General features: G+C 43.2%; 1 protein-coding gene across 1 annotated transcript in view; it reads right to left on the bottom strand.

The window, feature by feature from the left end:
* GAK (cyclin G associated kinase) overlaps positions 1–24,452 on the bottom strand; it is an 832,466-nt gene that overhangs the window by 755,003 nt on the left and 53,011 nt on the right. The window contains 1 exon segment of the mRNA XM_029601806.1: positions 15,357–15,416. Within this exon segment, the coding sequence (XP_029457666.1) occupies positions 15,357–15,416 (60 nt within the window).

Below are 24,452 nucleotides of genomic sequence, written 5' to 3'. Positions count from 1 at the left end.
TTAATCAAGGGCTAGGTTCACAAAAATCATGCAAAACCTGTTCTGTATGCATGAATATGTTAGAGACAACTTGTATTCAATTTGAAAATCTTTCTATTACAGTTCGTTTAAAACAACACACTACATGTAAATCTGCAGGTGTCATATATTTTATTCAATGTCCGTGCAAGCTGATCTATGTGGGCAAGACGATGCGACAACTTCGAACCAGGATTATCGAGCATAGATCCAGTTTAACCACACAACGTCTGAATGCACCAATTGTATCTCATTGTCTCGACAAGGGACATAGTTTTGATGAATTACAAGTCTGTGTACTTGAACAGATATTGCCCCACTGGCGTGGGGGTGATTTAAATCAGAAACTTTTGCGATCCGAGCAGAGATGGATACGCTTTCTTGATACTATCCACCCTAAAGGATTGAATGCAGAAACGGAATTGAATGTCTTTTTGTGACAGCAAAAAGTTTTTTCTGCAACAGCAAACTTGATACCTACGTCATACTGAGTGATGACGTTTGAAGTCCTGATTGGACACATTCTAGTTAAAAGCCCGCGTCTTTTTCAAAGATGGTCTCTGTTCCTCTGGATTAAAGACATTTTGAGACGGCTTCCGTCCTGCTATGAGGTTCGCTGGTTTGCCAATCCCAGATAAGTATTGTTTTATATACATAGATACATACAAGTTTAATAAATACTTTTTCTTTAAACATAGGAATATACTTAACAGAGAACATGTAAATGAAGAATGAGATTGAATATTGAGCTCCTGATGAAGCAGCGGTTGCTGCGAAACTTCGGCTGTAGGTTGAGCTTTCTCTACATCAATTTTTAAAAAAAAGATTACTATAAATTATCAGTTAAAAATCGTAAAAAATTGAAAACAAAAAGAAAAAATACAAAAACTGCCTGCCGCAGATGATTAGAGGTCCGGGCGGGTCTCCTTTGAATATACAGAGATCACGCTGTCAGGCTTGATGATGCGGCCAAATATTTAAAATATAAAAAAATTATTTTGGGGAAGTGGCATTGCAATAAGAAATTTATTAAATATAACATTTCCTTTTGTTGATACATTTTTGGACTTTTTGGAAATTGTTCCAGTTCTTTTTTAGTGTGTCTATAAATTTTTGCGCCATACTTCACAGTATGGTATATTCAAAGCCCCAGCGGTTACATGGTCCGCTGATTTGGGACGGAGTGTTACGATCACTCAGATTCGTGCTAGCATCCAGATCACAAAACAGGAAGCTCTTAGTATGTTGAGGGAGATGCATTTCAGGATCCTTCATAAGATTATTTTCTGGCCTCAGAAAGCGTTGCTTGCTGGTATTGCTTCCTCACACGCCTGCTTAAAATGTGACCAACCGAATGCTTCTCTAAGCCATTGTTTGTGGGAATGTTCCCGGATCCAACATTTTTGATCCCAGATTTTTAGGTATATTAATAGATGGGTCTCAGGCAATGTTTTGTTTACTGGGTGTTTTAGGAAAAAAGTCTCAGATATCCTCTGATTAGGTATCATTTATGCATAAAGGACGCTTAATTGCACCTCGTCTGATTCTGAGACATTGGATAGCTGCGCATCCACCTACTCTGAAGGAATGGATGTACACTATTGTTGGACTTATATTTGCTGGAACAGAAATCTATTCCACCTAACTCCAAAAAGAAGCCGCTGCGATTTCGGAACATCTGGAGTAAATTTGTGCACTCATTATCATGTGACCTTGAAACCACATCCATTGGACACCTCAGCGGATGTGTTACCCAATAGGTTAATGTTTACTAGATTTATTTTATTTAAATTATTTTACTATACCGATGCTCAAGACGAAGGTCTTATCGTACCGGTTTACAGCGTAACCAGGGGTAACCAATTAAATAGAAGAAAGTTACCACTCTAGATACCAACTAGAGTGAAAGGGGGGGAGGGCGGGCTTGAGGGCACTTACTACTACTTGTTAGTTGATATTTGGAAATCTGGATGTTTCTAATCTTGATGTATTGTTTTGTCTGAAATCTCTGCATTCCGGAGGGTTGAGTTCTGGTAATGGTTTTGATGTTTATCATGTTGTTTATTCCAAAACCAATAAAAATGATTACAAACAAAAAAAAACAAACAAACATAGAAACGAGGAAACTGCCTGACACCCGCCAAGAGATGTTGGGGATCCTAAAGATTGACAATCCCATTGAACCCATAGCTCTTCCACAACATTAGGTGCTAAATGGGGTAATGGAGAACACATTGGGACACCCCACTCTCTACTCTAATGACGTCAAGGAAAACAGACCTCAAATATCGTATGAGGGACTCCCCCTATTCACTCCACAGTTCAGCTACCGCATAACTCTATAGTAGTTGAATCTGTGATGCAAAAGGCAAGAAAATCTAGACTGCACTCGAACACTCCAACTCGAGATGTAAAATCTCTTGATGATTTCGTGAAGAAAGCATATCAATCCAGCATGCTTAATCCGAAAATTCAGAATCAGTTTTTCATTGCGCAATACCTCTGAGAACCTGCAAGCTCTGAAGCCTCATATACTACAGGGATCCTCAGATTCCAGCCTACCCATAGAATATCATAACATGGAAGAGGGTCTCAGACACCTCCTGCACTCCATCTATGAGGGATTCGAGATTTCCTCCAAGACCTCGGCAAATTCGATAGCAACAAGGAGACTGGCATGGCTCAGATCCAGGGCCATCGGGGACGACGTGCATGACAAGCTAGCCAATTTACCATGCCGCCCTGATATTCTATTTGGGGACAAGTTCACCGAGACAGTAACCAAGCTAAAAGAGCAAAAGACAGCAGTGCTGTCACTGATGTCTCATCAGCCTTTGTCATCTAGGCGGCAATACTCGGCTTACCAGAAGCCCAGCTATCCCAGGACCTATAAGCCATACTCATTTTATAGACCACCATATCAACCTGCCAGACAGCAGCCTTACCAACCACAAGGTCCACGACAGCAAGCCAGAGCCCCTCAACAGGCCCATCCACAAACAGATTCTCAACCCTCAAAGACCCAGCAGGGCTTTTAGAATTAATTTCACCAATGACTCAGACATCTGTGGTAGGAGGCAGATTATCCAGGTTCCTCCCAGCCTGGAACAATATCATGTCCGATGAATGGGTCCTGACTATAATAAAGGAGGGTTACTATCTCCACTTCACATCCGTCCTGACCCTCCCACACTTAGTTCTTCAAAAAGATCCAACAGCACATCGGGGCCCTCTCCTTCGGGAAATCAAGATGCTCCTCCAACAAAAGTGCATTCGGGAACTACCTTCTCCGCAACCTCATCTCTGTTTCTATTCACAATATTTCCTTATTCCTAAGAAGTCAGGAGGGCTACATCCAATATTGGACCTATGTGCGCTCAACAAATACCTCCACAAGGAGAAATTCAAGATGACTTCTGTCAAGTCCGTTCTTCCCTTCCTTCAACCCAACGATTGGATGTGTTCATTGGACTTGAAGGATGCATATGCTCACATACCAATGCATCCCAATTCCTGGTGTTACCTCTGCTTCCAGATGGACAACAAATATTTCCAGTACAAGGTACTTCCATTCGGCCTTTCCTCTGCCCCCAGAGTCTTCACCAAATTTCTAGCAGTAGCGGTGGCACATCTCCATCGACAACAATCTGATTCACACCATTTCTTGCCTCGACAATCTGAGTCTACTGATCAACTACGAGAAGTCAAACCTACAGCCACACAAATCTTACAGTTCATCAGGGCCTATATAGACACCATTCAAGACAAAGCATTCCTGCCACACCTGTGAGCACTAGCTCTCCGCACGCTGTCTTCAGTCCTACTACACAGCACGATAGTTCCTGCTCACCAAATCCTTACCATTCTAGGACAAATGGCAGCATCTATGTAGTCCCTCACAAGACTCCACATGTGCCCTTTACAATGGGGTCTGAAACATCAATGGACCGAGTTCCTTCATCCACTGTCGACCCCCATCAAACTAACGGTCAGCATGAAAAAAGACCTATAAGGGTGGCTAATCCCATCAACACTAACAACGGGATCACCTCTCCGACCTCCTTGACATCAAATAATACTCACCATAGATGCCTCTCCAAAGGGGAATGCAATCAACACATTAACCTTCTGGAGCTTCGAGCTGTACGGAACGCCCTTCGAGCCTTCGAAGAATCCCTACAAGGGAAAACTGTGATAATTCACACAGACAACCAGGTCACAATGTTTTACATAAACAAGGAAGGAGGGTCAGGTTCTTGGAACCTCTGCAGAGAAGCAGTCCAGATCCTAGAATGGGCTCACGACAGGTCTATCTCCCTACAAGCAACTTACTTGCCCGGAGTCAGCAACTCCAGAGTGGATAAACTGAGCAGAATATTTCACCCCCACGAATGGGAACATCAGGAGATAGCGCACCACACTGTCTCCACTTGGGGTCTTCCCTGCATAGACCTTTTCATGACAGAACGCAACAGAAATGTAAAGAATTTTTTCTCAGTGTATCCAAGCCCACACCAACTAGCTCAAGACGTGTTCCTCATAAACTGGTCTTGGATTCTTCTGTACGCATTCCCTCCAATACCACTCATCTCTCGCACGGTCCAAAGATGCAAGGACCAGGCAGATTTGATTCTCATCGCCCTAGCGTGGCCATGACAACCATGGTACAGTTACCTGATACTATACAGCTGTCAATGCACAATCCAATTCCCCTAGGCAACAGCCCTCAGCTACTTACCCAGGAGAACGGATCATTAGTTCATCCAATTCATTCCTCACTGCACCTCATGGCATGGAGATTGAAAGACTCGTTTTCCAAAACTTGAACATCGCTCCTCCTCTTCAGGGCATACTAGTCTCCTCCAGGAAACCATTGACTAGACTCAGCTACCAACAAAAGTGGTCACGTTACGCATCTTGGTGCCCACCAGAACGTCTTCTGGCTTACCTCCATCTACTCTAGAGCGAAGGCCTAGCCACCGCCTCACTCCGAATACATTTAAGTGCCATAGCAGCTTACCATACACCCCTAAACGGGGAACCTATATCATGTCATTCTCTCATCTACAGATTCAAGAAAGGAGTCTTACACTTACGTCCACCGACAAAGAAACCGCCAGTGCCATGGGATATCAACAAAGTCCTCGAGCAACTCATGCTACCCCCTTTCAAACCATTGGACACTTGTCATCTAAGATACCTTTCTGCATACAAAAAAGTACTCTTCTTAACTGCCCTCAAGTCAGCACAGCGAGTCAGTGAACTACAGGCCTTAAGAACATAAGAACATAAGAAAATGCCATACTGGGTCAAACCAAGGGTCCATCAAGCCCAGCATCCTGTTTCCAACAGTGGCCAATCCAGGCCATAAGAACCTGGCAAGTACCCAAAAACTAAGTCTATTCCATATTACCATTGCTAATGTCAGTGGCTATTCTCTAAGTGAACTTAATAGCAGGTAATGGACTTCTCCTCCAAGAACTTATCCAATCCTTTTTTAAACACAGCTATACTAACTGCACTGACCACATCCTCTGGTAACAAATTCCTTGGTTTCTCCTTATCTACAATTTTACCATGACAAAGTTACACTACGCACACACCCCAATTTTCTGCCAAAAGTAGTTTCTGTTTTTCACGTTAACCAAACCATCACTCTACACACTTTCCATCCAAAACCTCACACCAATGACAATGAACGAAAACTTCATACCCTGGATTGTAAGCAGCACTTGCCTATTACAAAAAGTGCACCCATTCTCCTAACAGAGCCTCACAACTCTTCCTCTCCTTCAACCCAAACGCACCAGGATGTCCAGTATCAAAAAGAACTTTGTCCTCCTGGATAACCAACTGCATACAATTCTACTATCCAAAAGCATTCAGAACAGCTATCTGCATAACCTAAAGTGCATCAAGTCTGTGCAATAGCTGCTTCAGTTGCCCACCTCCATGAGGTGCCCCTCTTAGACATCATGCGGATGATGCATGCATGGGGCGGACTACATTACAGAAAGGCACATCTTCAAGATATAAAACACCATCGTAAGATCTGTCCGCCTCTATTTCTCCATATTGAGCATGAACAGACAATTATAATCATAATTATTAGCTTCATGAAAAATGGACTCGGGCACTTCCAGGTTAAAGCACCTTTAAGCTTTTAACCAGTATTCACTATTGTATCACTTTATAATTATTACCGCCTTTACCTTCTTTCCAGCTTTTGTGTTAAGCTTCCAAGTTCTCTATTCCTTGTTGATTGTAACTTTGACTTATTCTTATCTTTTGTTATTTATAGTTTACCTAAATTGTTACTTCAGTTATACCCTTGTTAAATGTAAACCGATCTGATATGGTTATTTACTATGAAGGTCGGTATAAAAAACTGTTAAATAAATAAATAAATAAATAACCATATGCTCAATGCGACAGCTGGGGACTCCAGACAGCATGGCTAATTCAGCTGCTTATCTACGTGAAAAACGCAAGTTTGCTTACCCTAAATGGTATTTTCCGTAGATAGCAGATGAATTAGCCATGCTGACCCGCCCGCCTCCCCGGACAGTTCCCTCAGGGTATACTTCTTGCTTTGATACCGACTGAGGAGCTTCGGGCAAATGCGGGAAGATAGAAGAGGGAGCACCTAGCTGAAAGACTTTGCTAATCTTAGAGAGCTCAGTCACCTAGTGGCACGGAAGACGTACCCAGACAGCATGGCTAATTCATCTGCTATCTACGGAAAACACAGTTTACGGTAAGCAAACTTGCTTTTTATTCCATCCAGCAATTTTTACATCTCTAGCATGCCCTGGTGTTACATTCATCCAGTCAATATTAGGGTAGCTGAAATCTCCATTATTACTACACTGCCAAATTGGTTAGCTTCCCTGATTTCCCTTAGCATTTCATCATCTGTCTGATCATTTTGGCCAGGTGGACAGTAGTATACTCCTAACACTATACTCTTACCCAACACACATGGGACTTCTACCCATATAGATTCTACTGAACATTTAGTCTCTTGTATGGACTTTATCCTGTTGGACTCTATGCCCTCCCAGACAAAGTGCCACACCCCCAACAAGATGATCCTCCCTATCATTGCGATATAATTTGTACCCTGATATTGAACTGTCCCCATTGGTTATCCTTCTTCACCAGGCCTCTGAGATACCAATTACATATATCTCATTTTCACTACTGTACACTAACTCCCATCTTACTTCTTAGACTTCTGACATTGGCATACAGACATTTCAAAGTGTGTTTTTTGTTTGTATTAACAACCTGCATTTCAGTTGATAGAGATCATTTGGAATCCTTTAGCTCACGTGATTCTTTACTTATAGGCACATGAACTACTTTTGCTTTTCTTGGAACCTCTCTCTTGGGATGTCCTAACTCTCCTGTTTCATTAGTATCCTTTGAAGATACCTTCCTCCGAGCCATGCACTGCTGAGTGACTTTCTGCATCCCCCCCCCTTGTTCTAGATTAAAGCTGCTCTATCTCCTTTGTAAAAGCGCCAGCAGCCTGGTTCCACAATGGAAAAGGTGAAGCCCAACCTTTCAGAAAAATCACCCCCCTTCCCCAACAGGTTGTCCAATTCCTTACAAAACTGAATCCCTCTTCCCTGCATCGTCTCATCCACACATTGAGACTCCAGAGCGCTGCCTGCCTCTGGAGACCTGCATGTGGAACAGGGAGCATTTCAGAGAATGTTACCCTGGAGATTCTGGATTTCAGCTTCCTACCTAAAATCCTAAATTTGGCTTCCAGAACCTCTGTCCCACATGTTCCTATGTCGTTGGTGCCCACATGTATCACGACAGCGGCTCCTCCACAGCACTGTCTATAATCCTATCTAGGTGATGTGTGAGGTCTGCCACCTTCACACCAAACAGACAAGTTACCAGGTGGTCCTCACGTCCACCAGCCACCCTGGTATCTATATTTCTAAGAATCAAATCACCAGCTATAACAGCCGGCCTAACCCTTCCCTCCTGGGCAGTAGCCCTGGGAGACTTGTCCTCAGTACGAAAGGATAATGCATCACCTGGAGAGTAGGTCCTGCTACAGGATCACTTCTTGCTACACCAGGGTGATGCTCTCCAACTGGGAGACCTTTCTGATCCAAGGCAGCACTGTGGCTGCCAGACTAGATTTGCAAATTGGCTACGATGTCCCTCAAGATCTCAATGTACCTCTCTGTTAGCCTCAGCTCCTCCAGGTCTGCCACTCTAGCCTCCAGAGATCAGACTCGTTCTCTGAGAATCAGGCGCTCTTTGCACTGCTGCAGGTGGTCATTGTGAGGACTAAGATTACTTTAAAATAACTAGAGGTCTATTTGCTTTTATATCTGTAATCTTTCTGAACACACTGTATGTATAAGGTACAGTACATGTATTGCTTTTTTTGAAAAAATAATAAAACAGATTTGACATAACTAGAGATCTCTGGCTGAGAATGGGGAAAATAATGACTGTTCAATAATGAGAAATTAAGGGAAGGTGACAAAAAGGAAACCACTACTGAAGAAATCCATATGACATGCCGCATAGCATTTGCTAAGAAACACTTAGGGGATACTATATGCATATGGGAAAAGGTTTTATGGTCTGATGAGACCAAAAGCAGAAGTTTATGGTCTCAATGCTAAACATTTCTGGCATAAAACAAATAAAGCAGATCATCCTGCTAATATTATACCTATAGCAAAGTATGGTGCTGGCAGCATTATGTTGCGGGGATACTTTGCAGTAGCAGGGACAAGGTGGTTTGGGAAGACTGAAGGAAAGATGGATGGTGCAGAATACAGGTAGATCCTGAAGGAAAATCTATTCCAAAGACCTGGAACTGGGGAGAAGAATCTTCTTTCAGCAGGACAATGATTCTAAGCACAAAGCAAAAGCAACAATGTGCGCAGCAAGAAGAAAATTAATGTCCTATAGTGACCCAGTCAAAGCCCAAACCTGAATTCAATAGAAAATCCATAGCAAGAGAGACTGCAAGCTTCAGACAATCCCAGCCAACTTGAAATATCTTGCACTAATCTGCCAAGAAGAATGGACCAAACAGTACCATCCTATGGTGCAAAGTTGGAGACACATCTCCTAAACAACTCATGGCTGTTATTGCTGCTTCCATTAAGTATTAAGTCAAGGGGTATGAAAACATATGCAATCAAGACTTTTTGGCTGTTAAATTTTAATTACTTTTGGAATATTTCTATAATGGAAGCATACATTAAAATATTTAAAAAGGGTATTAAAACATGGCTATTCAAACAAACCTTCCAAGATTTATTATCCTAATGATTTTAACCTACTGATTAAATACCACTGTAAATATATAGCTGATTGTATTATCTCTGCATTTACTAAACTGCTTCTCTGTCTAAATTTATTATTTTTAGTTTACTAATTTATTTTTATTTATATTATGAAACTATGTATTTACTACCTTTTCCTTTTGGAAATGCAAATATTTTTAAATGAATATTTGTTAACTAAAGTAAACAGATTTGATATGTTCTCATGATACATTGGTATATAAAAATTATTAAATAAAATAAATTGTTTTATTGATCTACACAGCATACTCTACAATTTAAGAAAGAAAGAAACTCATACTTCAATGCATTTTGATTTTAATTTTTTATACAGTAGGATGTGAAAAATGTATAAGGGTTTGAAGACTTCTGCAGGGAACTAAATATTAACTGTTTGAAACCTAAGCAAACTTGAAAAGGCAAAGCTGATTTACAACTAAATAGGTTTTCTGTAAAGACAGTTCACAAGTCGGGCACCAAGTGGAATTAATTTTCCAGAGCTTCCTGGTAAAGACATTGGAATACATTTTCAACTGTGCATGCAAAAGTAGCAAATGTTGTAGAAATTTTCAAAAGCCCATTAAATGCATAAAGCAAGCTTGCTAGCCATAAACTGTGATTTCTTAAGACAGCAGAATGAATTAGCCATGATATGGGTGATGTCGTCCAGGGGCACCAACAGACTCGTCTCTCCTAGCTAGAAGAGCTGTTAGCCCTACTGAGCATATGAGGAAACTCCTACATGGAGAGTTTCTTCAAACTAGGTAGAAGATTCTCCAGGGAGATAGGTGGGTATTTTGTATCCCAGAACCCACAGTGAAGAGTAGACTATTTGGAGAACAGATTATGCAAAACTGCTTGTCTGAATTTACTATCAGTCCTTGAGAGATTGTCAGGACATAACGGGACATAAAAGCATAAACTGATGACCAAGTTGCAGCTTTGCAGCAATCTTCATTGATAAGCAATGGAAGAGGCCATAGATCTACCCTGATGAACTTTGAAAGAGTCTGGAGTCTGTAATCTCTAGGCTTGTGACTGTGTAGCAGTGCTGAATGCAGTCTGCTATCCAGATGGACAATCCAACAGAAGAAAATAGGATAATGCTTAAGCGTTGGCAAATTAAATTTAAGACATTGATAAGAAAGGCTAAGAGAGAATTTGAAAAGAAGTTGGCAGTAGAGGCTAAAACTCACAGCAAAAACCTTTTTTAAATATATCCGAAGCAGAAAGCCTGTAAGGGAGTCAGTTGGACCATTAAGATGATAGATGGGTTAAAGGGGCACTTAGAGAAGATAAGGCCATCGTGAAAAGATTACATGATTTTTTTGCTTCGGTGTTTACTGAAGAGGATGTTGGGGAGGTACCCGTACCGGAGAAGGTTTTCATGGGTAATAATTCAGATGGACTGAACCAAATCACGGTGAACCTAGAAGATGTGGTAGGCCTGATTGACAAACTGAAGAGTAGTAAATCACCTGGACCAGATGGTATACACCCCAGAGTTCTGAAGGAACTAAAAAATGAAATTTCAGACCTATTAGTAAAAATTTGTAACCTATCACTAAAATCATCCATTGTACCTGAAGACTGGAGGATAGCTAATATAACACCAATATTTTAAAAGGGCTCCAGGGGCGATCCAGGAAACTACAGACCGGTTATCCTGACTTCAGTGCCAGGAAAAATAGTGGAAAGTGTTCTAGACATCAAAATTACAGAACATATAGAAAGACATGGTTTAATGGAACAAAGTCAGCATGGCTTTACCCAAGGCAAGTCTTGACTCACAAATCAGCTTCACTATTTTGAAGGAGTTAATGAACATGTGGATAAAGGTGAACCAGTAGATGTAGATTTTCAGAAGGTGATTGACAAAGTTCCTCATGAGAGGCTTCTAGGAAAAGTAAAAAGTCATGGGATAGGTGGCGATGTCCTTTCGTGGATTGCAAACTGGCTAAAAGACAGGGAACAGAGAGTAGGATTAAATGGACAATTTTCTCAGTGGAAGGGAGTGGGCAGTGGAGTGCCTCAGGGATCTGTATTGGGACCCTTACTTTTCAATATATTTATAAATGATCTGGAAAGAAATACGAGTGAGGTAATCACATTTGCAGATGATACAAAATTGTTCAGAGTAGTTAAATCACAAGCAGATTGTGATAAATTGCAGGAAGACCTTGTGAGACTGGAAAATTGGGCATCAAAATGGCAGATGAAATTTAATGTGGGTAAGTGCAAGGTGATGCATATAGGGAAAAATAACCCATGCTATAGTTACACAATGTTAGGTTCCATATTAAGTGCTTCCACCCAAGAAAGAGATCTAGGCGTCATAGTGGATAACATTGAAATAGTCTGTTCAGTGTGCTGCGGCAGTCAAAAAAGAAAAAACAGAATGTTGGGAATTATTAGAAAGAGAATGGTGAATAAAACGGAAAATGTCAAACGAATCATAATCGAATGAGAGTTATTTTATTTTGAGATTATATTTATTTTGGGCAATGTATATTAGGCTTTTAATTTTGTTTTAGTAATTTTTTTTTATTTCTTGAAGAATGATTTTGGATTATTTATGTATTGTCTTTTTTTAAATTCTGTAAACTGGCTTGAAGCTATTTGCGAAAGTTTCAGTATATAAAATGGTTAAATAAATAATGCCTCTGTATCGCTTCATGGTGAGACCAAACCTTGAATACTGTGTACAATTCTGGTCGCCGCATCTCAAAAAAGATATAGTTGCGATGGAGAAGGTACAGAGAAGGGCAACCAAAATGATAAGGGGAATGGAACAGCTCCCCTATGAGGAAAGACTAAAGAGGTTAGGACTTTTCAGCTGGAGAAGAGAAGGCTAAGGGGGGATATGGTAGAGGTGTTTAAAATCATAAGGTCTAGAACAGGTAGAGGTGAATCGGTTATTTACTCTTTCAGATAATAGAAAAACTAGGGGGCACTCCATGAAGTTATCGTGTGGCACATTTAAAATTAATTGGAGAAAGTTCTTTTTCATTCAATGCACAATTAAACTCTGGAATTTGTTGCCAGAGGACGTGGTTAGTTCAGTTAGTGAAGCTGTGTTTAAAAAAGGATTGGATAAGTTCTTGAAGGAGAAGTCCATTACCTGCTATTAAGTCTACTTAGAAAATAGCCACTGCTATTACTAGCAACAGTAACATGGAATAGACAGTTTTTGGGTACTTGCCAGGCTCTTATGGCCTGGATTGGCTACTCTACCCTGCATCATAAGAACATGCCATACCCAGTATGGCATGTTCTTATGATGCAACTCATTACTGCACTGCTTTAACAGCAGAGTGAAAAGAGGAAAAAGGGAATTAGCTTTAGACAGCAACCAAGAAGGACATTGTTTTCTCGGACCATAAAATTCAAATAAGCATGGAGGTAACTTGCTGATAGGACTGTTACTACCCTTAACCAATTAGCCTTAAACTTGTGATTTAACTCAAACATTGCTCTCTGCTTCAATGGCAAGGGATAAAAAGAACGGGAAATTGGACTCAGACAGTGACAACAAGGGTCCTGACTTTAACAGTTTGGGAAACTAAGTATGGGGTTAACTTGTATGCCATGGCAGATGACACCTCCTGATGCTACCATTATAAGGGAGACCTGTATGGCACAGCTGATGCTACCAAAAGCTTGCTGTGCAGACTAGATGAACCATTTGGTCCTTTCCTGCAATCATTTCTATGTTTCTATGTTATGTTTCTATAAATTGAATGGATGTCTGCTGTAAATTTCTACGAGATATGCATATCAAATTTGTCTGGGCCACACTGGAGTTATGAGCCTCAGCCAAAATCCATCATGTAGCACTTTTAGCAATGTTTGGCCCATCAGCTGTATCAGCTTATAGGAAAGTTTGATTCTTGTTCTCCCATTCCCAAATCGTTAGCCCTTCCTGGCAGATAGTCCATGACCCTGTGCCTCCTTGCTTGTTGACATAGTACATGGCGACTTGGTTATCAGAGCTACTTCAGCCTGCTTATTGACAGGAAAAAAAATGTTTTATGCATGTAAATCATTTAAAATATTACCCATTGAGTCTTTACAGTGCATGGGCATGACTTCTCATAATGCAGGTGTCACACAGCTATCCTCACTCCTTTCAACCATATTTATAGAAAGGAGAGAAAAAAAATGAAAAAAAGAGGTGACTAGTGAACTGTTCTAAATACTGCCTATTTCTCTTAAGAGAGAAACTTAAGCAATTTCTGAGACACTTCCAGGATTATGCACAAGTATGGTATCATATAGATTTAGTACTATAATTAAGACTCAAAACTAAGCTGGAAAAAGAGAAACAAATCACAATATGGAGATTCAGCTGTGTAAAGAACTCTATAAAAGTGTATAATGCAACCGTCATAAAATGGCCACAGAATGCTTGTTGGCTTATATTATGAAGCCCGTGAAGCACTGGGCTTATCTAATCATAGGTTGCTGAAACACTTAATATGCACCATCCAGGGCTAAATCTTGAGTGCAGACACTGTATAAAGTGAAATGACTAGTGAGTGCACTTATCTTGATCCACATGACAACAGATAACGTGAACAGTCCTGAAGTGTATTCTCCGACACCAGTGTGTTTCGGAGTCTATTACTCCTTCTTCAGGGAACTCCAGCTGATGACAAGTCGTCTGTGCAATTTTGATGATTATGTTTGGTCAGTCCATTAAGCTAGAAACAGCATCTGCTTTATGCGGTGCACTATCAATTCGCAGCCTGCCAGCATTCCGTTCCACAACTGACAGATTTGACAGGATGTTATGTGGGACTGTTGATCATGTTTCTTCCCAAAGAGGTCCAGAATCTGACATCATTCAGGAGGCACTAAGGTGTGGATGTTAGACATTTGGCTCTTTAAATGATGTATTTGATTACAACACTTTGGTTTAGTAACTGAGGATTCAGCTGCCTAGGCAGGATCTCTCATGTCCACCTTACCAACTGACAGTACAAGCCCAGATTTTAAAAGGGCTACACGCGTAAATTTTGGGGTTTACACACGTGGCCAGGCCTGTTGTAAAACACGTGTGGTCATGCCTTGCGCACGCATTTTACAACAGGCCCAGCCACGCACGTAAACCCCAGTACGCGCAGGGAAAAGGGGCAGGCCGAGGGTGTGCTGGAGCAGGCCAGAACAGCGCCATTAGCCACTGTCCTGGGGAAGCATGCACCAGCAGCTGGCTGGCACGCAGAGACTACCTCTGCTTCGAAGGAGCAGTAAGGTAAAAAATTTTTAAAAATTTAATAGGTAGGGGTCAGGGAGGAGAGGAGACAAGGTAGGAAGGTTAAATAGGGGTATAGGGAACTGGAAAAGCCCTACTCATGTCAGCGCTCGTTGCTTCATAAAATCCCCACTACCCCCTGCGTGCAAGTCGCGGGCCACCCGCACATGCGTGCACAGATGTTAAACTCCGGGCACATGTGCACGTGAATATCATATTTTATAACATGCATGTGCCCCGAGAACCGCATGCACATGGATACGCGCGCAAAGGTTTTAAAATCAACCCCACAGTGTATATGGGGCTGCTCATAGCCTCTTCCATATAATCTGATAGAGAAGGAAGATAAGTATGATCACCATCTCTAAAGAGCCATCCAGGTATTTGAGGAGCCTGACAAGAGGTGCCATGATCCCACATTCAACATATAACTTCTTAGCCATCCTTTGGATCAGAATCTGGGAAGGAAAGATCTTCATGTGGAAATCTATTCCTGGCCCAGATAGAATGTCAGATTAGTATCCAGGGTCCCAAAACTCCAAAAAAACATAGATTGAACTGAAGCCTGACCCCGATATTCTTCTCTTGGATGAAAGAACCTCCAATTTTCTGCACATGTGTAATCTTCAGAGGGTTCTCCTTGCACTAGCTGCTCACCAAGCAAGAGTAAACTATGCATGATCTTCAGAACATTTAAACATCCTCTTTAAAGTAAATACAATAGTTTTACTAAAAATATCCCCAAAGGATACCATAAAACAAACTTCTTGAATGATGGCTTTGTTCTTCTCTTCTTCATTGGAAAGCAGCCTCTAAAGGGAAACATGACATGAACATGAGTAGGTACAGTGCTAAAGAGGAAATCAGCAAATGTTGCTTACCTGATGTAACAGGTGTTCTCACAGGACAGCAGGATGTTAGTCCTCACAAATGGGTGACATCGAGGATGGAGCCCAACCACGGAAAACTTCTGTCAAAGTTTCTAGAACTTTGACTGGCCCCTACTGGGCATACCCAGCACAGCACTAACCCTGCAGCCAGCAGGGGTCCCCCTTCAGTCTTGTTTCAAAGCTACAGGCAGTGCCTAAAAATAAAATAATAAAAACGAACCCAACACCGCAGGGCGGCGGGTGGGTTTCGTGAGGACTAACATCCTGCTGTCCTGTGAGAACACCTGTTACATCAGGTAAGCAACATTTGCTTTCTCACAGGACAAGCAGGATTGTTGTCCTCACAAATGGGTGAGTACCGAGCTGAGGATGTCCGAACATGCACCAAAAGTACCCAACGGCATGCAAGAGGCACAACACCTGGGGTGGAATTTGGTAGAGGACATCTGCACCCCACCGGGTAGGCGGTAGGGTGTTGGTACGTCATGTTGGGAAAAGGTTACGCAAGACAGATTGGCCGAAGATGGAATCCTGTCTTCCAGCTTTGTCCAAACAGTAGTGGGCTGCAAAAGTATGGAGAGAACTCCAGGTAGCAGCCCTGCAGATGTCAGGAAGCGGCACCGATCAAAGGTGTGCTACTGAAGTCGCCATGGCCCTCACAGAGTGTGCCTTAACACGGTCTTGAAAGGGAATGCCAGCTTGCTGATAGCAGAAAGAGATGCAGTCCGCCAACCAGGAGGAAAGAGCCTGCTTACCCACAGGCTGCCCTAACTTGTTAGGATGGAAAGAGACGAATAATTGAGTGCTTTTCCTATGGGCAACTGTACGGTCTAGATAGAAAGCTAGAACACGTTTACAGTCGAGGGTATGCAGAGTCTGTTCCCCGGAGTTGGAGTGGGGCCTGGGAAAGAAAATAGGTAGTATGATGGATTGATTAATGTGAAACTCCGAAACTACCTTAGGTAAGAATTTAGGGTGAGTGCGGAGTACCGCCCGGTCCTGCAGGAGTTTAGTGTAAGGCGGATAGGTAACTAGGGCCTGTAACTCACTAACCCTGCGAGCTGAAGTGATAGCTAGAAGAAATATCACCTTCCATGTGAGATATTTAAGGTCACAGGAGTGAAGAGGTTCGAAGGATGGTTTCATAAGGCGACCAAGAACCAGGTTAAGGTCCCAAGATGGGGCCGGAGGACGTAAAGGTGGCTTCAAATGAAGCAATCCTTTAAGAAAGCGTGTTACAAGGGGTTGTACTGAAATAGGGACACCCCCGATACCTTTATGGAAGGCGGCTACCGCACTGACATGCATTCTAATGGAAGAGGTCTTTAGACCTGATTCCGACAGATGCCAAAGATAGTCCAAAAATTTAGGAATTGGACAGGAAAGGGGATCAAGGGACTGTGAAGTGCACCATGATGTATACCTTTTCCACTTGTAGGAGTAAGACTTTGTGGAAGGCTTTCGTGAAGCGATGAGGACACGAGAAACTGAATCCGATAGGTTGAGTGGTTGAAGGACTACCTTTCAACATCCATGCAGTCAGGGACAATGCTTGGAGATTGGGATGGAGGAGGCATCCGTCATTTTGAGTGATCAGATGCGGGTCCGTTCCCAGGGGAATGTGTCTGCGGATGGAGAGATCCTGGAGTATGGGAAACCACACTTGGCGTGGCCAGTGCGGTGCTATCAGGATCATGGTTCCCTTGTCCTGACGTAGCTTCACAAGAGTCTTCGACAGAAGAGGAAGTGGAGGGAATGCTTAAAGCAGACCGGTGGACCACGGGAGGGAGAATGCATCCCTGGGCCGAGAGTGCTGAGTCCGAATGAGAGAGCAGTAATTGGCCACTTTGTGGTTCTGAGGGGACGCAAAGAGGTCTATGTGGAGATAACCCCATTTGTTGAAAAGAGAGGTCGCTACCAAGGGATTGAGTGACCACTCGTGTGGTTGGAAGACACGGCTCAGCCGATCTGCCAACGGATTGTCTACTCCCGGCAAGTAGGTGGCCCTGAGGTACATGGAACGGGAGAGGGCTTCTGCCCAAATCTGCGCAGTTTCCTGACAGAGAAGGAAGGAGCCTGTGCCTCCCTGCTTGTTGATGTACCACATGGCCACCTGGTTGTCCGTCTGGATCAAGATTATGTGATTTGATAGGCAATCTTGAAAGGCCCTGAGAGCGTATCGGATCGCTCGAAGCTCCAGGAAATTTATCTGGTGTTTGGCTTCCTCTAGAGACCAGAATCCTTGAGTTTGTAGACCGTTTACATGGGCTCCCCAGCCGAGGTTGGAAGCATCGGTGGTGAGAATTATTTGAGGGTCTGGTGGGTGAAAGGGCAAGCCCTGTAGGAGGTTGGATTGATTTTTCCACCAGGCAAGAGACAGACGGAGCGCATCGGTGATGCGAACAATGGTCGACAGAGGCTAAATTGCTTGGATCCATTGTGATTTTAGAGTCCATTGCATGACTCTCTTGGCCAAACGGGCCATTGGAGTCACAAACTGAGGAGGCTATGTGTCCCAGCAGAATGAGAAATTGGTGAGCTGTTGCTGTGGGTTGAGACTGCAACTGGCAAGCTAGGGACACAAGGGTTTGGACTCGTTGAAGAGGAAGGAAGGCCTTTGCCTGTAAGGTGTCCAAGTCTGCACCAATGAAGGATAAGGTTTGAGATGGGAGTAAGTAGGATTTCTCGTAGTTGACAAGAAATCCTAGAGAAATTAGAGTTTGGATTGTCAGGGTCAGGGAAGACAGAGCGGTTTGCTGGGTTGTGGCCCTGATCAACCAGTCGTCCAAGTAGGGGTAGACATGGACGCCTGCCTTCCTGAGAAACGCTGCAACCACTACGAGACATTTGGTGAAAATTCGTGGTGCGGATGCTAGGCCAAAAGGGAGCACTCAGTATTGATAGTGGTTTTGGCCTACTAGAAATCGGAGGTATTTGCGATGAGCCTGAGTTATCGCAATGTGGGTATAGGCGTCTTTTAGGTCTAGAGAGCAGAGCCAGTCCTCTCTTTGCAGCAGAGGGAGAAGCGAGCCCAAGGTTACCATCTTGAACTTCTCTCTGTGAAGGTACTGTTGAGGGCCCATAGGTCCAGGATTGGTCGACGTTCTCCTGACTTTTTTGGGATCAGAAAGTACCTGGAATAGAACCCTAGTCCTTGTTGTAAGAGAGGAACGGGTTCTATAGTGTTTGACTGGAGGAGAAGGGAAACTTCCTGCTCTAGAAGAACAGAGTGGTCGGTAAGTCTCCAAGCTTGCAGAGGTGGAGAGTCCGAAGGAAGAGTTAGGAAGTTTAGATGGTAACCTTGTGCAATTATCGCTAGCACCCATTGATCTATGGTGATGCGATGCCATTTTTCTGCAAAGTGGCTTAGTCGACCTCCTACTGGTATGTTTGGTAGAGGGACTAGGCATCTGCTCTCTAACTGAAAGTCAAAACCCCGACGCAGGGCCTGGTTGTGGAGCTGTTGTGGGCTTTTGCTTTCTATGTTGACGAGGCGGAGACTTTTGATATGGCCTCGATCTAGACTTGGTGTGTGGGGGATAATACTTCCGCGGACGGAAGAATGACTTTGAGCTCCCTCTTAAAAGGTTGTTTAGAAGGGAGGTCAGAAGGAATGGATGAAAGCTGCTTAAGGGTCTCGTGATGATCCTTTAATTCAGCAACTATTTAGTGAATTTTTTTCACCAAACAAATTATCCCCTAAACAGGGCAGGTCAGAGAGCCTGTCCTGCACTTCCGGGCGAAGGTCAGAAGACTTAAGCCAAGCCCAGCGTCTTGCTGAGATGGCTGTAGCAGATAGTCTAGTGGAAGCATCGAAGATGTCATAAGATTTTCTTGTATCATGCTTTCCAGCTTCAAATCCTTTAAGTACGAGGGTTTGAAGGTGTTGTTGGAATTGTTCTGGTAAGTTATCTGAAAATTCTTGTATCTGCTTAAAAATGACCCTGTTGTATTGGGTCATATATAGCTGATAAGAAGCTACCCTGGAAATGAGCATGCTTCCTTGGTATACTTTTCTGCCTATACTAAGAACTTACTCTCCTTGGTAGGAGGTATGGATGAGTATGGCTTCATTCTTTTAGCTTTCTTTTGAGCGGATTCTACCACCACTGAGTGGTGGTCTAGCTGTGGTTTTTGAAAACCAGGTGCTGACTGTACCAGGTAAGTAGAGTCAGCCTTTTTATTTACTGGAGCAACAGATCCAGGAGTTTCCCAATTCTTTTTAAGAAGGTCTAGAAAAACCTGATGAATTGGTATGGAAGTGATGACTTTTGGGGCATCCAAAAATTGGAGTAATTCCATCATTTGGTGCCTGTCATCTTGCTCCGATTGAAGCTGAAAAGGGACCAACTCCGACATGTCCTTCACAAAATTTGTGAAAGAGAGGTCCTCAGGGGGAGAACGCTTTCTGCTTTCAGCAGGAGAGGGTGGTGAAGGTAAATCATCGGTGTCTGTGGAAGTATCATCACCCCAAGTGTCATAAGGGTCAGTATGTTGACCTGGAGGACCACGAGGGGGTTGGATACCTGAAGGTCCCGGCTGAGGCTCTGAAAATCCCGAAGGAATCACCGGAGGCATCGAGAATACCTTTTGAGGTATCGGTGCGGGCATCGAAGGCATCGATGGAGCAGATGTGCGTATCGCCCCGGAGAAATGTATCGGTGGCGATGGACAACACGGCATATCTATGGGACTACTCCCGAAGGAGGAATTAGATACGGTGTTTCCGCACCCGATGAATTTGGCATCGGGGAGCGCACCGGTGCTGTCGGTGACCCAGGTATCAACGGTGGAAGGGCGGTCATTAGCGCTTCCATCCAGGCAAGCAGCGGTGCCAGCGCTGCTGGAATCGGGTCGGTGACTGGTTCCACTCTCAGTGGCGGAGTCGGAGCCTAAGGAGTCTGGAACTGTTGCATCGCTTTATCGATGGCCTCCTGGACCAGCCGGTCCAGTTCTTCCCGGAGACCTGGGGTAACAATACCCGGCTCCGCGGAAGAGGGAGGCTGAGCCGGAGGGACCACCGTCACCGGTGGAATCGCGGCTCCCAAACCCCGATGGGGAGAGGGTTGCCTCAGTGTCTCAGAAACAGAGGAGGACGGTGCCACTTCTGATCGAGATTTCTTCGGTGGCGGCTCGGACGGTACCGAGGTCGATGACTTCGATTCCTCGATGGTCCAAGACTTGCGATGTCGATGACGATGCTTTTCCCTCCGATCCCCACGATCCTCGGGGGAAGGGACGGGAGTCGATGGCCGTGGAGACGTCGATGGCAGCCGGTCACCGGGAGGTTGCCGCCGATGGAAGGACTTCGACGGTGCCGGTTCCGAAGACGTCGATGCGATGGACGGCGTCAGAGTGTGAGCATGGAACAGGAGTCCCATCTTCTCCATTCTGGCTTTGCGATCTTTTGGTGTCATAAGGGCACATTTGGTGCAAGTCAGGACATCATGCTCACTCCCTAAACATAATACACAGACTCTGTGTGGGTCTGTGATAGACATGGTGCGCGTACAGTCTGGGCACCGACGGAACCCCGACGCCATGGCCATTAGTCAAAAAATTTAGCCGCGGGACAGTCGACGGCCAGCAGGCCGCGAAGGCCAAACTCGACGGACGTCGGCGAAAACCGGCCAAAAAACTTACCGAAACACCGCGGACTAAATTAGATAGAGGGACCCCTGTGGGGCGATTTTTACTTCAAAGAAGTTCAAGAAGAATTTCCTGTCAGGAATGTAGTAAGAGCTCCTTAACCGCGTGGCTACTGCTGTGCGGAAAAAAGAAGACTGAAGGGGGAGCCCTGCTGGCTGCAGGGTTAGTGCCGTGCTGGGCATGCCCAGTAGGGGCCAGTCAAAGTTCTAGAAACTTTGACAGAAGTTTTCTGTGGTTGGGCTCCATCCTCAATGTCACCCATTTGTGAGGACAACCATCCTGCTTGTCCTGTGAGAATCAATGTATCTAACTAGAAGATAAGTGAACATCCTTCTAACAGAAGTAACCTGAAATGCTTTTCAACACCAATAATTTCACTGCATCTACCTGCATAAAAAACAGAACAAATTTGATGTTATTTAGCTTAGAACTGATTCCACTATCATTCCTATCTGATGGTACAGAAGATGACTTTGCTCCAAATCACAAGGGTAGAAAGCAGTGCTGGAACAGGCTCCAAAAACTAGTACTACTTAAAAGAGAATGGATTTGGATCTTAGATGTAATGATTTGCCATTCTAAAACCAAGCTCAATGCAAGTCACATATTCAGGTACTAACGGTAGGGCCCAACCTAAATTTGTACTTGAGACAATGGAGGGTGTAGTAACTTGTCCAAGCTCACAAGAATCATCAGTGGGGAAAAAAAAAGAACCATTTAAACCTCCCAACTCAAACAAAGTCATGTCCTAGATCTATGTTTTATAAATCCTGATTTGTTATCTAACTCCAATGTTCATACAAAAATCCAAAGCATACTATGGTCTGATCATTACCTGATTTCTTATAACTGTGCTCCGAAGGTACAAAAACAGTCATAAAACCACCTCTACAAATCAAATCAAGGTCATATACAGTCTCACAATTTTAAAACAACTTTAGTTTCCATGCTTACAGAATGCCCTTCCAATGATATTGAACAAACTGTCAACGAATGGAAAAATAGTACGGCCCTGAATCAGGTAGCTCCGAAATAGCAGAAAATGTAATGCGCCTTGGTAATACTCACAACTACAGGAAGTGAGACAGGTTGAGGAACTTTCATTTTTTATTTTATATTCTGCTTTTCGGCACTTAAAAGCGGATTACATTCAGGTACTGTCGGTATTTCCCTAACCCCAGAGGGCTTACAATCTAAGTGACTTGCCAAAGGTCACAAGGAGTGACAGTGGGACTTGAACCCTGGTCTCCCCAGTTGGAAGCCCAGCTGCTCTTTTTTTTTTTTTTTCTCTTTATTAGGTTTTTTAAATCAATAATATACAAAGCTTATCTTTGTTACAGATACATGGTGATTTACATCACAGGAAAATTTAACAAAATGAAATATTGTCCGAATTAAGTATCTCAGATTAAAAACACCTCATTAGACCACAAGCATGGGGGGGGTACTGCAAAATCAAGGGAGATAAGACAAAAAGAAAATAGCAAACTAACTTCAGGTATCTCTATCTGGACCATTTGAACTGCCACCCATCTGCTGTTCCAACTTTTTAGCATCGACAAAGCTCCTTAGTTGCTCGGGCTAAAAAAAAATTATAACTATCCCTCCCATACTTAAGAACACATTTGCATGGGAACCTGAGCATGAAAAAGGCACCAAGAGCTAATACTTCCTGTTTTAAAGCTAGAAATCTCTTTTTCTGTTGGGTTTCTTTTGTTAAATCTGGGAATATTCGAAGACAGGCTCCCATAAAAGATACATTAATTTTTTAAAGTATGCACGCATAATTATTCCCATATCACTTTCATTAAAGAAGGAAATCAATAATGCTGCTTTTTCAGCAATTTCATAAGTGGAGGATTCCAAAAACTCAGTCAAGTTTTCTAACACATTTGGATTGGTGGTTTATATTGATTTCTTTGTATAGGCAAGAAATCGTTTTTTGAGATATTAAGCACTAGTTTATTGTGATTAAGCCATGACTGAATGGTAGAGACAAGAAAAGAGAAAAGATTGTCTGTTCTGTTTCCTTTCCTTGAGGAACCTGTATCATTCTTCTGTTTCCTTTCCTTGAAGAACCTGTATCATTCAAACCTTTCAGGTATCTGAAGGTCTGCATAATATCCCCCTCCCCGCACATCCTCTCTTTAAAAAAAAAAAAAAAAAAAATATATATATATATATATATATATATATATATATATATATATATATATATATATATATATATATTCAGATACTTCAGCCTCTCTTCATAAGTCTTCTGATACAGACCCCACACCATTTTGGTTGCCCTTCTCTGGACCGCCTCTATCCTTTCTGAGATATGGTTGTAGGGATAGTGGACCTTAGCCTAAAAGGCAGACCTACCAGGCCCATACCAGCAACTGGTGAACGTGCCCTGGATTGGAACTAGACCGGAGTTTCAACTATAGTAACTCCATTGCCCGCAGATTGAGACTTTGGCTTCAAGGGGCCAGCAGGACTTAGTCAAGGGTCCCACAGGGCATATAGAGAAAGAGAGACTGGGACAAAGCCAGCATCTTGACAGGCTGCAGTGGGACAATTACTCGGAGATAGCCAGAGGTCGAGGCAGGCAGCAAACAGCATTGAAAGAGTTCATAGCTGAGGGCAGTGGCAGGCAAGAGGGAAATCCAGATCTAAGGCAGAGGTCAGTACCGAATAGACTAGAGAAAGACCGGGATGAAGTAAAGCCAAGGCTAAAGCAGGCTGAGCAAGGCAAGACAAGCAAAGCAGGCAGGAACCAAAGCAAGAGCAACATGCACTGCAACCAAGTAGGGAGACCTGCTGTTGAAGCAGTCCTATGGAGCGCAGCTGGGCCTTTCATACCCTTCCATGTGACATTGCTGTGTGCCGGTAGCCAGGTTTCCTGCCAGGGAGCAGCATTGCTGACAGCATCATGGTGCCATTCCTATCTCTTTGGAGGCTGTCGGCACCTAGGGTGAGTGCTGCCAGACGAAGACAACCCCGCAACAAACAAATATTGCAATTGTTAAAGTTTTATACTAATACTGTTTTAATCGTTATATGTAAAGTTTTTGTAAACTCACTTTCTGTTTCATTCCTGTTTCTTGTAAAGCCGTGGGCAGTTTGTAAACCCCGGCCAATTATCCGTTCTATGTAAACCGGATTGATTTGTATTTCATACAGGAATTTCGGTATATAAAAATTAAAAATAAATAAATAAATACACCTTCTCCAGGGGTGGAGTCTTCTCAGGGGAAATCTCCAAAACTTCATGAATATACCAATTCACGGTTATCCTAGGCAATTCTCCAACGACCCTGG

Source organism: Rhinatrema bivittatum, chromosome 1 (genome assembly GCF_901001135.1).
Source record: "Rhinatrema bivittatum chromosome 1, aRhiBiv1.1, whole genome shotgun sequence".
Classification (NCBI taxonomy): domain Eukaryota; kingdom Metazoa; phylum Chordata; class Amphibia; order Gymnophiona; family Rhinatrematidae; genus Rhinatrema; species Rhinatrema bivittatum.
This window is presented reverse-complemented; position numbering and strand designations above follow the sequence as displayed.